The 12,934-nt window shown below is 36.6% G+C and overlaps 1 protein-coding gene across 1 annotated transcript; it reads right to left on the reverse strand.

The window, feature by feature from the left end:
* Positions 1 to 541: 541 nt before the first annotated feature.
* LOC108910291 lies at positions 542 to 7,031 on the reverse strand. Its single transcript, XM_018714853.1, has 6 exons — positions 6,969 to 7,031; positions 1,218 to 1,732; positions 1,030 to 1,129; positions 875 to 976; positions 669 to 824; positions 542 to 592 (listed from the first exon to the last, which is right to left on the reverse strand). Exons 1-6 carry the CDS (start codon positions 7,029 to 7,031, stop codon positions 542 to 544), a joined length of 987 nt encoding a protein of 328 aa, XP_018570369.1.
* Between the last annotated feature and the right edge of the window lie 5,903 nt (positions 7,032 to 12,934).

The raw sequence follows: 12,934 nt of genomic DNA on the forward strand, positions 1-12,934 counted from the left end.
CTAACGCTCGCCCGGGCGATAAATCATTTTTCAATTGTTTACCGAAATTTAATTTTTTTAACAGCTCCTAATGGCCTGTGGGCCGAGGTGACTAACGATAATTTATTATTTTCCTCTCGCCTGTGGGTGGAAAAATTGAGAAAGCGATCACCCCCGGAGAGCCGTTTTACGCGAACAATGCGTAGAAATTAATTTATGGCATGTTTTAGGTACGCCTGCAAGTTTATTTTATTTAGTTTTTATATAGATCTGTTGCATAAACATGAGCAGGACTCCTTATAATCGCCTTAACGTCAGTCTTACGACTTTTATTGCTGCTGAATACGTTTAATATCATTTGCAAATATTAATTTTACTGTTCAATCACGCACAATCAGTATTTCACCAGAAACTAAGGCGTAACTACGAAGGTGACAAACCCTAAGGACATTCTATGTAACCAAGAACTAGTGCTAAATATATTGTTGCTGTGATAAGCCATCATCTGAAACAATTATGTGTAAACAATCAATGACATCCGAAAAGTTTCGTGCTTCAGCTTCTATTTGTACTTCATGAAAAGTGCTTGCAATTTGTACGTGATGCTTATTATCTGAAACAACAAAAAAATTATATTTTCCGGGATTAATTAAATTACTGTATTGTCTTGATTTTTCTTCAACACTTACCTTTAATAGAAAAGAGTAATTCAAGTCCAATAAATTGTAAAAAGTTATCTTCAGCGGTTGGGAGCATCCCAGCATCAACATCATCAAGCAGTGCTGGTTTTCTCTGTTCCAAAACGGCCAGGGGCTTTCAAGACAGATGCGATATAAGTGATTAGACTAAAAAATAAATGATTTGCAGTTTGTTCTGTCAAAAGTAAGAGTAGTACCTCTTCCGCTAACATTTCTCCAAAGCTGCAAACGCTCATCAGAATGGTGAAGCAGCTTATGGAACTTAGGCACATCCTGAAGTTGCTGTGAGGACTGATCTCCTAAAAAAATGGTTTTTGCATAGGTCATTAATAAAAAATACTTTGTTACTTACTGATACTATAAAAAATGCGGTAGCTACGAAGACTGAGGAGGCAATTATTGTAACACCAGCTATTGGCAATCTAGTTATGTGGGAAAACATTCTGGTCACACTAAAAAGGAAATGTGTTTAATCTTTCTACTTGTAAAAAAGTGCAATATCTGTTGGGCATCTGCATAACCCCACTCCACCACGCTTACCGCTTGATATTCACGTGCTGGTTGACACACAACACCATCCTCTCGCGTACGCTTTTCTGGTAACTGTCATCGTAATTTATTCCGTTTTCCAAATCGTAATCGTCCGACAGGGTTTGCATGTGTTCAATTATCAAATAAAACTGAAACCTCAGGTGAAATATGATGTAGGCGCAAATGAACAATACGACGATGTTGCCGTAAGCGAAGCACAAGAAGCAGAAATAGTACACGCTGCAGGAGAGGTTGGCCCAGTCGCCGAAGTACCTCCTGGCCAGCATCACCACGTAGATGATGTCACCCTCGTCACCTACGAGGGGCAGGAACGTGGCGTATACCAGGAGGTTGGCTATGAAGACGAAAAAGCAGAGCTGCTTTATGGTCTTGCAGTCTTTCTGGATTTTCTTTTGGATTTCGGGACCCGCTGAGTTTATCGACCAGCAGTACTGGAAAACCACCTCTCGGAAGGTGAAGAATTCGTTCATGCTCGCTATGCCCAGAGAAAGGCCCATTGCTCCCTGAAAACGACAGGTTTTCGAGGTAAAGGAGCAAAACACACGTCAGTGAGGTTATTCATGTGTGGAACGCTTAAGATAAATGTTAAATTGTATTTGTTTTAAAACTTACTGGTTGTTGCAAAATAATCACGGGTAAGTATCTTTTTAGTAAATCCCAGTTATCGTTAACAAAGACGTCTACGAAACAGACGATATTGAATATCTCTATGTACAGAACTATAATCAAACAAATTATTTTGATGTATATATGGTATTTGACGTATTCGTAACCCATTAGATTCAGTAGAAATTGTAGAGGATCGTCTACAAAATAAATAAATAAAGTTTTAGTGGTTTTAAGTCTTTGGTTGTTATGTCTTGGCCGGTGTTATGTCTGGTCACAGTGGAGAACGACGAAACGTTTCAAAGCGATCGGATACAAAGACCATTAAGGTTCAGTTCGTAGCGCCTTCAGAATCAACAGAAATCCAAATTAGTATCAAATTTTGACAACAGGTCGGCCTCCACAGAGCTTAGACCGAGAATGGGAAGGGTAGGTAAGGCTAAGGAAGTGCATTGTAACTGTCAGTGACACAGACCACGACATAACAACCTGATGCACAAAGTTGTGTGGATAAATTGCCTTTTTACCTGTGATCAAGCTCTTCTTTGACTTAAAAATACTATCCGCCATTACGACTTTGAACTATTTCACATACTGAGAAATGCTTTAATTTTATTCTTATTATGTACATAGTTTGGTAAAATATTCATATTGCCATTAGTTTTGTAATGGACTTGCGATGTTAATAATTTAAATGATTATTTTTCTTTTTATAAAATTTATGTGCCTGATAAATTGGAATATTGCATGTAAAGTCGCAATGATATTTCATGTATAATTTACAGGGTGTCAAAATAATTGTATTGTAATTTTGAAGTCTCGTGATAAGAGAAAACGAGAAATTCTTTAAACTCGTGTTAAATCTTGTATAAAATTCGACGATGTAATTTTTGGCGAGATTAGGAGGTGTTTCCCATCAAATACTGTAAAAAAATCGATGTGAGTGAAAGCAATAAAGCTTCGGAGTGAATTCATTGAGTTAAATTGTTATCTCGAAATCTAGTTTTATCAAAAAATGATCATAAGCAAAAATGAAGGTAATTAAATAGCAAAGAGATTATTTTTTTTATTTTTGTAGGTGGTATAGAACCCGAGTTATGACTCCCAGAAGTTGAAGTCAATTTCGAAGATGGCTATAATCGAAATGTTCAACGTCCTGTAGCGGAAAAATTAAGGGTTTTTCGAGGAAAACTTATATAACACCTATAAAAGTTCTCGAAAAGACCTTTAAATTGAGTGGTGGTAGAAGTCGTTAGCATGAAAACTAATGAAGTTACAATCAAAATCAAATGACTGTCTTGACTTTTGAGAAAAAAAATCGGTATTAAAATTAATGACATGACGGAAAAAAAAATTAAAGGTATTCCTTCTGCAACTTACTATATTTATGTATTAACAGTAGATTCTGGGAATTTGAACGATTTTAGAAGCTTAAATTTGAAAAAAATTTTCATTTACATTTTTAAAAAAATCGCCTTTTTTCAAGATATTTCAAAAACTAACAAAGTTATAAAAAAATGATAGAATAAGAAATTGTAGGTTTTTTTCTTACTGAACAATTTGCTTTTTTTAATTTTTGTAGAGTTATGACCGTTAGAAGCTCAAAACTAAGCTCCAAGACTGCCTTTCCTGAGCCCTTTTAGCTTACAAATCTAAAAAACGAAGGGCTCAAAAAAACTGAAAATCACAGAACTTAAAGTGCTTTAAATTCCCCACAAAATGGGTTTTTGAGTAAATTTATAACTTTAAAATTACAGAAGTTATGGTAAAAAATTAATCGCTTTTTTTCGGTAAAATTTTCGGTGCGGGTAAATTACCATCATCTTGGTGTATTTCGGAGCACTTGTGAACTGATTTGATGAAGTATTTTAATAATATACATACACACACGTATCCATTTATAATGTATATAAAAATTTTTTTATTTGATATAAATTTAATAAAAAAATATTAAGAATAAATTCAATAAAATTAAAAAAAAATTAATTAAATCATCGTACTTACATGTAATTTTTAGGAAATTTTTCTATAAGGGGTAGGGTTTTTTATGAGGGGTAGAGAGGTAGGTCTTCCATAAGGATTTTTTGAGTGGCTGAAAAGTTGCAATATATCATAGATCATTTGAAAACCAATAAACAGTTTATAATTCAACATATGCATACCATTATAACATTTCAAGCTTTCAATAATATTTTATTTTATTATAAGGGATGGTTTTTAAGGGTTGCAACTTTGTAATGAGTCGTAAGCTTTCTAATGAATAACAAAAAAAATTCAATGCACCAAAAGAATATTTTAAACTGTTAAAAACTTTTTTTTTCTATTTTTTTGGCCATGGAAAAATAGTTTTTAAGGGTTGAAAAGTAATTAAATTTCATAAATTATATTAAAAAACATAGAAGGAACTTTATCCAACATATTTGAACATGAATTGGATCTTTAAAATACGTAAATCTGCGATTTTCGCGATTTTGTCGTACAAGGGTAGTTTTTACCCCCAAATAGAAAAAGGTACCCATCTAGACAATATAACTTTTGAAGTGGGGGGTCAGATGAGCTTGTATGCAAATTTTCAGGAAAATCCATGCTATCCGAAAAAATTGGGAGCTTTTACTTTATTTTCGCCTTCACTGACTGGACTAATTAGAGAAAAAGTCAACTCTATATTGGTTTCATACATATACTCAGAATAGAGTCAAAAGTCACTCAATTCATAGTTAGCAGTTAATGCAACAGTTTCACTCAGTTGTACTCATACTAATAGAGTGAAAATTTCACTTAATCGGGTGTAGACAGACATTATTGAGTGAAATTTGAGTAATTTTTTTTTATTGTAGTTTGTTTAGGTAAGTCGTTAGTAGTTGGGCTGATAATAATAATACGCCACTCCCTCCCGCATGAGCCTTGTTCCTGTTTTTGAGCCATTGCACTAACTATCGGTGTAACCACCTAAACCTTTTTTCAAGCACCTCGCGCTCGTCGAACTTCGTTAGCCATTAGCGCGCCGACCACGGGACCCCGATGAATGGCACCTCGGAAAGAAATCGCCTCATTATCGCAACCCGTCGGTATTGTTGGGGCGACTAAACCAACATCGAGACCCGCTAGGACCGCGACGGACGGCTTTAATTACTTTTCAGCGAACGAGTTCGGTAATCACCCGTGATTGATATCGTTAAAGGAAAAATGATCCGCGAAATTCCGAATAATAACCGGCAACGGATCGTATATGGCAGTTATTAATAGTCGAATAATGAATTATTTTTGCCGGCTTTATTTTACCACCGGCCGGGCGGTGTGAATGGGCGAAATGCTTCGGTAATACGCTTAACGGTAAAGGCGAAATAAGAGAAAAATACCGCGTCGATTCGGTGCCGTAATTATAGTAGCCAATTACTCGAGGGTGAAACACCTCGCAGATCTGGACGTGCGATAGTAGGGCCCGCCGTACACACCACTAAGGTCCGCCTTACACTCCCACTGAGGCGCGCCGTACACCACCGTGTTTGTCTGCGCGGCAGAGTCCGATAAGAGAAATTCAAAATTGAGAGTGAATAAATTGAACGGTTCTAGGTAACAGCCTTTCTCAGGTCACTCGAACTCGTTGGAATTGGCTACTAAAATATCCTAACTGATAAGGAATTAATGCAAGGGAATAAGGACGGCAAGATGTAGAAGATAGTCTGAGCAGTTAAAGTACAAATACCTGAGGGCTCTACTTTTGGCACTTCAGGATATCAGAGATCTAGTGTTTGTCTTCTTACGTAGAGCAGGGATCTGTTTCAAACTGTTGTTAGCGACATGCACAATAGGTCCCAAGACCTGAGTGTTGAGGGTTACCGTGGCGCTTTCACAACAATAGCAAGCGCTTTCACAACAATAGCAACCAAATATGATTGTGTGTTTAACTAGTACCTATTAATATCGTGCTTTAACTAAAAAAATATGAATTTTTAATGATTGTGAGATTTTATCACACATGGAAACTATATTCCCATCGTTACGGTACCTTATACCGTTTCGGCCGTAATGACGGTGTACCTTCACAAATTACACATAGTTTATCGCGTAAAATTTCGAATTACCTCCCCTTATTACGAGACCTTAATCAAAACGTGCTTCCTTATAATTAGGTACGTGCACGTATACGTCCGATAAAACGAGGAGAAAAACAGGCGGCAGCGAAATTGCCACTTTGCCGGGCTGTGCCACCGCCGGACCGTGTGTGAACAACAATTTAAAACAACTTGCCAATTTGAGTGTTGAAAATTGGTTTTTCCATTAATTGCGCTGCTTAAAATTTGGCCGGGGCGGTGTTGCCGCGTCGCGCTGCAGCAGCCAGATCTAGAGAAGTCTGCGTGTTAAAACAGCTTACAGACCGATGCAAATAAGTTTGCCTCTGAGACAGCTTCTCCCACAAATTGTAGACAGTAAGTTATCAAGTTCCTTTGTAGCTTCAGCAGGTCTGTTAAATTTTGTAACACTATTATTATTAGCCCAGGGATTTGAGGAAACTGCCGTGATTGTTGAGTAGCCAAGGATCTGTAGAATTTTTCGTAAAATTTGGGTGAATTTTAGTATAATATGTGCAACCACACACCATCAGGTGAAGTTTTTTAATAATTAACAATAAAAGGTCTATCACTTTTTTGCCTATCAGAAAAACATGATAATTTTTATTATAATGTGAAAGTAACCAACTTGTAGGGAATAAAAAAATCTTTAAAATGGCGGTTTTTAAAATCCGATACGATAATTTGTTGCTAGGGAAATTGCAAAAAACTGTCAAAATTCGATTATTACTAAATGAATAATAAGTTTTGCAAAAGTCAACCTACGACTTTGATATTGCATAAATAATTGGCTCTTATAGTCCTTAATATGTGATTAAAATTTCAGACCGATTCATCCAATAGTTTTTGCAAAAATGTACCAAAAACACTGCCATTTTTGTCTTTTAACAATGTTGATAATTTAGATTTTTTTTTGGTAAAAGTTTAAACAAAATACTTAGTTAATTGCAATATTAATTTATTAAAAAATGATATTTAATCATTTCTATAATTCCATTATAAAAAGTGTTGATATTTTGAAAAAAAAATTTTGTTTATGTTTAAACAAATAACTGGATTAATTAAAATTTTTATTTATTAACAAAATGCACGCAAGAAGGTATACCAAATTAAAAAAAAACATCAAAATCGGTCAACAAGTTCCAGAGATATACCTAACTTGCTTGTAGGTAACTTGTAGGTTCCCCCTCCACTGACTCACAGTCATCTTGTATCGAAGTCATTATTTGGAGCATTCTCAGAGATGTTGTTACAATGCTAATTTCACATAGAAACTTTAGCTCTTTATCTTCGAAATGGCACATATTAGAAATCTTAATTGTTATAAACAAAGTAGCTATGATTTAAAAAAAAAAGTGTCTAAATGCCCCAAATTAAGTTAGAGCAACTTTTTTTTTAATTTGTGTAAAAATACCAGCTTTATGAATATAGAAAAATAATCTCTCTAAATATAATAGCAACAAATTTAGTTTAATTGTTCATAAGACAAGTGTTTTTATGGTACGTTTTTGCAATGCTAAAAGCAATTTTTTTGCAATAAAATAATTTCATCCAATAAAAGAAGTCTTTCTCTTTCATATGACACCCGCAGAATTAAAATATCGTGGTAATTTTGCGTGTCAAGTTATTACAAAAATAATGCTTCTGGGATAAACATTTAGAATTTTGCAAAAAATATTGGAGGAATCGGTCTGAAATTTTAATCACATATTTAAGGACTATAAAAGCCAACTATTTATGCAATATCAAAGTCGTAGGTTGACTTTTAAAAAACTTATTGTTTATTTAGTTATAATCGAATTTTGACAGTTTTTTGCAATTTTCCGAGCAACAAATTATCGTATCGGATTTTAAAAACCCCCATTTTAAAGGTTTTTTTATTCCCTACAAGTTGGTTACTTTCACATTATAATAAAAATTGTCGTTTATTTTCTGGTAGGCAAAAAAGTGATATTTTGGGTTATTTTGGACCTTTTATTGTTAATTATTAAAAAACCTCACCTGATGGTGTGTGGGTTTTGCACATATTGTACTAAAATTGACCCAAATTTTATAAAAAACTTTACAGATACTTGGTTACTCAACAGTCACCACCATGTCATTTATTTTCCTCGTATCCCTGGAGTATATCAACTATTTGAGAAGAATGATCTAAAGATGCTGACTTCTGCCCAAATTAAATACAGTGTTCCACCAACTACCGAATCATGGTATACCGGAAGGTGTGATATTCCCCATAAAGCATACAAAATAAATGCATGGAACCTCTGGCGTTTGAAACATATGTTACTCTTTCTTGCCTGAAAATTTTCCAGTGGCTTTATTCGACAACCGCAATTGGCAACCCTGCCCGATGGAGACCGTGGTGTGATGAATGTGCTTCACGCATGCCCGTATAATCTTCCGATAGTGGCGATGAATTATGACGATGCAAATTTCGGGTTGGCGTGAATTTAAACTGCAATTACGGGCCCACTTTTCGACTCCCGCCCGTCGTCGTAAAGCAAATTCGAATCGAAGGGTCGGTAAAATAAAGTCCGACGTTTTTATTTTCGGGCGCGGCCTCGGTTTTGGCGGCAGGATACACGTTTACAGGTTATCGTTATCAGTTGAATAATTAAAATCACGTAAGGGTCTTCATTCGTGTTTGTTTCGTCGACGTTGCCGCTCGCGCATAATCGATCGCCCGCGCTGTTTGAGGCCGAGATTAATCTGGTCACTTAATACGAAAAATAAATTAAATCGTACGATAATTGTTCTGCGCGAGCCCCGGCTCGTTTCGTTTAGAAGCCATAAATCACATTTCTAATTTCTCACTCGGGTTTATATGCGGGAGTCCCACTGTTCCATATGATTCCATCTACATATTTATTGCTCCTAATAGGTCGCTTTGGAAGCCGAGCGTTGCGCGCGATCTTTTTTCACGTGCATATCTGTGCAGTTTCATCAAGAGCGCTCCGATCTTTGGTACGGTGCGTCCCATTGAGATACTCTTCAGGTCTAAACAGATTTTCTGCTCATTAATACTTTTAAAATGTTTCTACAATGTTGTAACATTTTAAAAACATTTTTACAAACACAAAAACACGCAGTACTGATTATAGTACTGAAAATATTTGGAGACACACAGTTATTGTACCTACTGTTGAAAGCAACCACTCGGTCGACTGGTGAGTGGAATGGTACCCTATGAAATATGGAACAAATGGCGATCATCTTGTCTGTCATTATTTATATCCCGATCATATAAGTCCTCATTTGATTTCTTTCCGGACAACGGGATTAAAAAACAGCACGAGTGGCGGATACGGAAGGACTGCCACACCACTGGGAATAATTTAGTGTGAAAGGTTGATCGCTGTTACGTTTCATAACCTAATACAATTTTTTATAGTTTTAATAAAAATCGACCTGAGTCGATAACTAACATGAGAAGTTACGCCTAGCCGTCTGTGACTTTTACGACTGGCGCAAGGTGAATAATGAAAGCAACGCCACCACATTTTATATTTTTTAAATATCTTGTGGTGATGAAAACTGTTGGGTATTTTTAATTACAATTTTCCATAAAAGGCGAGTATTTGAATTTATATTATTACCTTACACTCCTAGGTCATATATTAGTTGCTGTTCCACCGTAAATTACAAGTATTATAGATATTGAAAACTGATATTCATCTAGAATTCATAACTTTCTTCGGACTTCTCTCATAAAATTTCTTTTATTAATCGTATTTTTGGTAAATTGTTGTTGCCTGCCAGTAATTTCTCATCCTGAAAGGTGAGACATATCATTGGAAATGCATCCAACCGGTTCTAATTCTAAAATAACTCTGGGAAAATTTAAAAATGTTGTCATGTAATATCTCTTGTAGTATTCGCGATATGAATGTAATAGTTTTAACATGAAACTAGCGTTTAGAGTGAGTGAGGTACAGGGTGCTCTAGAGATAACTGCCAAAATTGTTACCACTAAACTCATCAGAAGCAACAACTTCTTTCTCATAACTTTTTCGAAAGCTCAAATTTTTGTCCGGCATATCGGAAGGTCTCTTAACGCTAGAACCTGGTAGTAGATTTTCCCTCACCTAAAATAAAATATAAAACAATGCAATTACCTTCTACGGCACCTCCTAGTTCCGCTTCGCTCCCACGTAGCAGGAGGACAAAAGGAAGGCGGAAAACGGCGATTGGCGTTATTAATAACCGGGGGATCTAGCTGCCGCTTATCTTCTCAGGTGAGTTAGCAGGTGGCTGCGCTGCACACCTCGCTCTTATCTCTCGCGAGCGCATTAAGCCCAGCCGCCTAATGATAGAACACACTTAACTTCCGTACGTGGCCAGCCTTATCTCCCGGTTGCTCGTCGGACGGTCAGTGGTGCGAGCTCTATGGGATTCGGCTGTTATCCGGGATCATAAGTAGATATAGTCGAAACCACCGTCGCTGGAGAGCGGACAAATGTATTATAGTACGTGTTCGCAATGCCTATCGAGCGGCAAATCCGCATGTTTGCACGCGCCTAAAATAACATCTGCGCAAGATCTTAACTCCACTGAATATTTTAATAACGAACGTTCAAATAAAGACGTGGTCGAAGTTGGCTCTGACACATTGGACGTAGGGAGTAGCTTATAGCGACCAACTTAACCTCATTTCTCAACGAGCTGTATAGCAGCTGTCAGTTTCAATAACGTTAATGACTATATAACTTTATTTTAAAGAATAATCGTGATAACAATAACAAACAATTAAAGGAGCTGCGGAAAGTGTCCCCCTCCTTGTTATAACAATAAATTAAAGCAGCTGCTGAAAGTGTCCCCCTCCTTGTTCCAAGCACTTTTCACACCTGTTCCTCAAAGAATTAAAGACATTTTCTAAGATGCTCGGGGTATTGTTAATTTCACGAATCTTGTCTATAAGTCGAGCCTGCAGATGGTTTAAATCAGGAATAGGCAGTTCAAAAATAGTGTTTTTAAGGTAAGGCCACAAAAAGAAATCACACGGCGTAATATCACATGACCTCGGTGGAAATTCATGTTCAGCATTGAGACTTATTAGTCGATTTTGGAAAACTTCCCTCAACATATTCATCGTCTCGCCTGCCGTATGTGCCCTTGCGCCATCTTGTTGAAAGTAAAAGTTTGTAATTTCGTTTTCTTCCAGCTGGTTAACAAAAGGAGCGATAATTTCTTCTCTATACCTTTGCGCAGTAAGAGTACCATTAAAAAAAATAGGTCCATAAATCCTCCTTCGATTGAGAGCACACCAAACTCCAATTTTTTGAGCGTGTAGAGGGCCCTCGACAAAAAAGTTATCTGGTTTTTCAGAAGACCACATTCTCATATTCTGTGAGTTTACGTAACCACTTAAATGAAACCAGGCTTCATCAGAAAAAAAGGTGATATTATGAAGTTCACCGTAGTTGTTTAAAAACCATTCACAAAATACAGCCCGTCGCGGAAAATCAACTTCATGAAGTTCTTGCTGACAAGTTAAACGATAGGAGAACAAACGCAAATCTTTTTTTAACACTGTGTGGCAGGTACCGACTGATACTCCCACCATTTGTGATAAAACACGTACAGAAGTTCTTGGCGCATTTTCCATTATTTGTTGGACATTTTCTTTTAATTCTTCAGTCCGCTTTTTAGGTCGGCCGCTTCCTTCTTTTCTTGTTACACTGCCCGTTTCACGAAAAACATTAACACAACGCTGAACTGCACTTTGAAAAATTTTGTACTCAACAACGCCGGGAAATTGATTTTGAAATTCTATGAAACATTCCTCAATAGAATACTTCCATATTCCATCAATCTTGCGTCCATTTCTAAAGTAGGACTCTATGATAAACACTTTTTGTTCTTGAGAAAACACCATTTTAAACGCTTTTTAAAACGAAAATATTCAAATTGATAGCGGCGATATAGCGCTTTGACAGATGACGTTTAAGTTCATTTGCTATACGCTACGCAAATTTTCAGAACCAACTTGACCACGTTTTTATTTGAACGCTCGTTATTAAGTATATTACTATTCTGTAAAAAAGGGATAAACCTTTTACATTCCAAATAATGTAAAAATTGAGGGGACTTTATAGATTTATTGATAGTATATGGAAGTTGGGTTAAGAAAGAATTGCAGCATAGGTGAAAATGAGGCACCTGCTTACATACAGAAAAAGCGTTTATCGCCGGGATCGATTTCAGATGCGTCTTGTCCTCGGTCTTGTACTGCCAGGGTAATGAATTCGTTCGGTCTTGTCTATTTAGACGTCAATCGCTAATCGACACCGGCCATAAAGTCTGGCGTATTTTTAAGGATATGCTACACTTAGAGAAAACAAGATACCATTCCGCTGTTCGATCCCGTGGTTGTTTGATGTTTATGGCGCTCCGGCTGGGTTCTGGTTTCCCTGAGAAAATTTCCAGGTTTGATCGAAAGCGCAGTAATAATAAATTTCAAATGCAAAAGGTACGTGTTAAACATCAAGTGGATTGTTCATGTTCGCTAGTCGGTAAAGGCAGAAAACTATAAAATTATTAGACCAATATTTAAATAAAAACTTTACACGGCGTTTTGAAGTTTGAAAAAAACACTTTTTTATAAATAAATCATAAATACATAAAAAGCGTCACTTTAGGCGCTTGCGTCATAAATAACGATGCCCCGCTCGCACCAATCCGTTGATTTTTCCAAGAACCTCTCTTATCAGCGAGCCAATTCAAATCGAATTTCGGGAATGATGTATGACCGCCGTCGTCCCTGCCACTACAAATTTGAATACTGTAACTACCTCTCAATAAACCTTGCGTAACGGTCCTAGGAATCGTTATTTTTATCATTCGATCGCCTCCTTTCAATATATAATAAATAATAAACAATTACGCCATGAAAAATTATTTGTACCCCGGTTTACAACCGTCTACCGCATTTGAATAACGCACGGCGGGCAGCCCCGTCGTCCTTGACAAACCGCTGACAGGACGACATTTGTTTATCACAATTAATACGTGAGGGGTGACTGT

This window comes from Anoplophora glabripennis, unplaced genomic scaffold (genome assembly GCF_000390285.2).
Source record: "Anoplophora glabripennis isolate ALB-LARVAE unplaced genomic scaffold, Agla_2.0 scaffold86, whole genome shotgun sequence".
Taxonomy (NCBI): domain Eukaryota; kingdom Metazoa; phylum Arthropoda; class Insecta; order Coleoptera; family Cerambycidae; genus Anoplophora; species Anoplophora glabripennis.

Bases quoted from the DNA above. Each gene is read 5' to 3' on its own strand.
- LOC108910291 (XM_018714853.1), bottom strand. From the start codon at position 7,031: ATGTTTTTTTTTAATTTGGTATACCTTCTTGCGTGCATTTTGTTAATA. The intron at 1,733-6,968 runs TAATCCAGTTAT...TGTCGTTTTCAG, and splicing joins TAATAAATAAAAATTTTAAT to GGAGCAATGGGCCTTTCTCT. The intron at 977-1,029 runs GTAAGTAACAAA...CCATTTTTTTAG, and splicing joins CCGCATTTTTTATAGTATCA to GAGATCAGTCCTCACAGCAA.